This window comes from Terrapene carolina, unplaced genomic scaffold (assembly GCF_002925995.2).
Source record: "Terrapene carolina triunguis isolate 2854851 unplaced genomic scaffold, T_m_triunguis-2.0 Scaffold227, whole genome shotgun sequence".
Classification (NCBI taxonomy): Eukaryota; Metazoa; Chordata; order Testudines; family Emydidae; genus Terrapene; species Terrapene triunguis.
The window spans coordinates 3145415-3148612 of NW_020664578.1; the positions used below are offsets into that span (position 1 = coordinate 3145415).

A 3198-nucleotide genomic window follows, 5' to 3' on the forward strand; every position below is an offset into this window, starting at 1 on the left:
AGTCTGGTATCCCCACCTCCTGCCATCTCAGTCCATACAGGCTGGTATCCCCACCTCCTGCCACCTCAGATCAAACCACTGGTCCATACAGTCTGGTATCCCCACCTCCTGCCATCTCAGGTCAAACCACTGGTCCATACAGTCTGGTATCTCCACCTCCTACCATCTCAGATCAAACCACTGCTCCATACAGTCTGGTATCCCCACCTCCTGCCATCTCGGATCAAACCACTGGTCCATACAGTCTGGTATCCCCACCTCCTACCATCTCGGATCAAACCACTGGACCATACAGTCTGGTATCCCCACCTCCTGCCATTTCGGATCAGACCACTGGTCCATATGGTCCAGTATCCCCACCTCCTGCCATTTCAGATCAGACCTTACTGGCATCCCACCAGCTGCCACCCATTTGACCACTGGCTCATCTCTGCCAGTTTCCCACCTTCTGCCATAACGTATCCAGCCTCTGGCCCATCTGCTATGGCCTCCCGACCACCTCTCGTGTAGCAGTTCCGACCGCAGGTCTACCTAGCTTCTTCTCTTCGGATACCACCGCTCACCCAGCATCCCAGACTAGACTATCCCAGTTCTGACCTGGCCCAGAGCAGACCTCAGTGGCTCTAAAAGCTCCGGGGAACGGGTTTTCCACCCCACCTACAAACATGGTGCACGGAGACTGGAAATGGCTCAGGATCAGTTTCGATCCACCAGCCATGACACGGCCAGAGGTGGACCTTCCCCTTGGCCCCCTCGGGGACCGGATCCCATCCGAGGCGTGAATACGCCACCCTCCCAGCAGAGCATCCAACGGGCTGGCTCCTGGCGGGCCTCCCTTACCCCACTCCGGAGAGCAGCCTGCAGAAGAGGAAGGTGCCGTAACCTTGCACGAAAGAGGAGAAGAAGGCGAAGACACTGTTGACCGAGAGGGAGATAAGGAGGCACTGCTTCCGGCCAATCCGATCCGCCAGGCCGCCCCACAGGAACGCTCCCACCATCATGCCCAGGTAGACGATGAGGCCTGGAGGGACACAGCAAACAGAGTGGCACCTGTCAGCAGTAACGCACAGCCCTGGAGCTCCCTCGCCTCGGGGCTCAGCAGAGCATGTCCATGCAGGGGCCGTGCGGCCACCAACGCCAAGCAGCAGGTGCTGGGGTGGAGCGCGGCAGGCGGGTAGCACAACAACTTCTAGGAGGCAGGCAGTTAGAACAGGGGGAAGAAGAGTCAGGACTCCTGGGTTCCACACTCAACCCCGTGCTCTATGCACGAGACCCCACGCTTCTCCCAGAGCTGGGGAGAGAACCCAGGAGTCCTGGCTGCCAGCCTCCCTGCTCTAACCACTAGACCCCACTCCCCTCCCAGAGCTGGGGAGGGAACTCAGGAGTCCTGTCTGCCAGCCTCCCTGCTCTAACCACTAGACTCCACTCCCCTCCCAGAGCTTGGGAGAGAACCCAGCAGTCCTGCCGCCCATGCTGTGTCTGAACCCCAAACCCAACGAATTAGGAGCTCATAGGAGATGAAGATCCCTCCCTCCCATAGTGGGCGGCCCATCACTCTTCTGGCTGGTGGCTCTGTGCGGCTCCCAGCGCCCCCACTCCCACCCACCCCCGCCCCGCCTGCCCTGCCAGCAAGGGCTGTGATCTCCCAAGTTGTCCCAGCAACCCGTGGCTAATTTCTTGCTGAACTTCTCTTCCGCTGGGGGATGGGGGCGCGAGGGGAGCCCTGGCTAACGGGACTGGTACGAGGGGCAGCCCTGTGCCGCACGGGGCACTGTGAGCCAGGCGGGCAGCTGTAGCTGGGAGCAGGGCATGGCGGGGGATGGGAAGGGAGAAATGGGGAGAGATGTGCTATGGGGTACAGCTGAGCTGGGGGGCAGAGCACAAGGGGAAACAGGGGGCGCAGAGGGGACTGTTTCATGCTGCAGAACTGAGCTGGGGGGGCCGGGCCCAGGGGGCAATGGAGGAGCAGAGGACACGATGTCACACTTCAGGGCTGAGATGAGCAGGGGGGGCGGGGTTGAGCGCAGATGGAGATGTGGGGAGGTTCCTGTGATGCTGCAGGTTGAGTTAGGGGGCAGAGCACAGGGGTGCAGTGGGGTGTCTCTGTAATGTTGCAGGGTAGGATGAGCACAGGGGGAGATGGGGGCGCAGGGGGGGCCAGTTGTGTCGCAGTGCAGCTCTGAGCCGCCGATCGCATCAGTACGGAGGGGAAACGAATCCCTTCACCCCCAGCCTCCGATCCTGACGTGGCAGAGCGTGGGGGGGACTCCAAAGCGGCACGTTCGCACCCCGGCGACGGCAGCTGTCAACCTGCGTGATTAGCACGATCCTGATCCCTCGTCCCGGGGATTTCACGGCCCATCGGGCAGCTAAAGCCGAGAGGGCTAACTCGGCCCCCGCAGCCGCCCGGGCTTGTCAGCCTAGCTCGGGGGAGAGAAACATCCTCCCGCCTACGCAGGCCAGACCCTCATCTGCGTCGTGCCCAGCTCCTCTCCCCGTGAGCGGTCTGAGACAAGGACGAACCCCCCCACACACACACGCTGAGTCACTCCTCCCTGGAGGCTGGCGGGCTCTCCCGGCCCCCGTGCCCTTCACGTCACTTTCAGGAGATGCCGCGGCTGCACCATGGTAGGGGAGTTCTCGCCAAATCCTGCCCGTTCAATCCAGGGGACGGCTCTCCAAGGCGGACACATGGCAAGCGCTCGTGGCTGCCGCTTGCCCGGTCGCTGCCCGTGGCCAGCCAGAGCCCAGATTCTCCCTCCAGTGACGTGCCCCTCAGTTCTCACGGCCTGGAATCACTCACACCCCCACCGGGGCCAGGCATCTGTTCCCAGGCCTTAACTTATCATGAAAATCAAGCCATTTTTTTAACATTCCTAACTGATGTAGCAGGCCCAGACCGGAGCGGCGCCAGGGTTTTTGCCGCCCTTAGGCGGGGGGGTCCTTTCGCGCTCCCGGTCTTCAAGGCACTTGGGCAGCGGGTCCCGGAGCGAGTGAAGGACCCGCCGCAGAATTGCCGCCGAAGACCCGGAGCGCAGAAGGACCCCCCGCCGCAGAATTGCCGCCAAGGGCAGCAAAATGCCGCCCCCCAAATCCTGCTGCCCTAGGCGACCGCCTAGGTCACCTAAATGGAAGCGCCGGCCCTGGGCCCAGAGGCGCCGGGGCTAGGAACGCCCAAGCCTAGAGGTGCCGGGGCTA

General features: G+C 62.3%; 1 protein-coding gene across 1 annotated transcript in view; it reads right to left on the reverse strand.

Annotated features, from left to right (window-relative positions):
• SV2A (synaptic vesicle glycoprotein 2A) overlaps positions 1-3198 on the reverse strand; it is a 36129-nt gene that overhangs the window by 20562 nt on the left and 12369 nt on the right. The window contains exon 2 of the mRNA XM_026656310.1: positions 841-1021. Within this exon, the coding sequence (XP_026512095.1) occupies positions 841-1021 (181 nt within the window). The remainder of the gene's footprint in view (positions 1-840; positions 1022-3198) is intronic.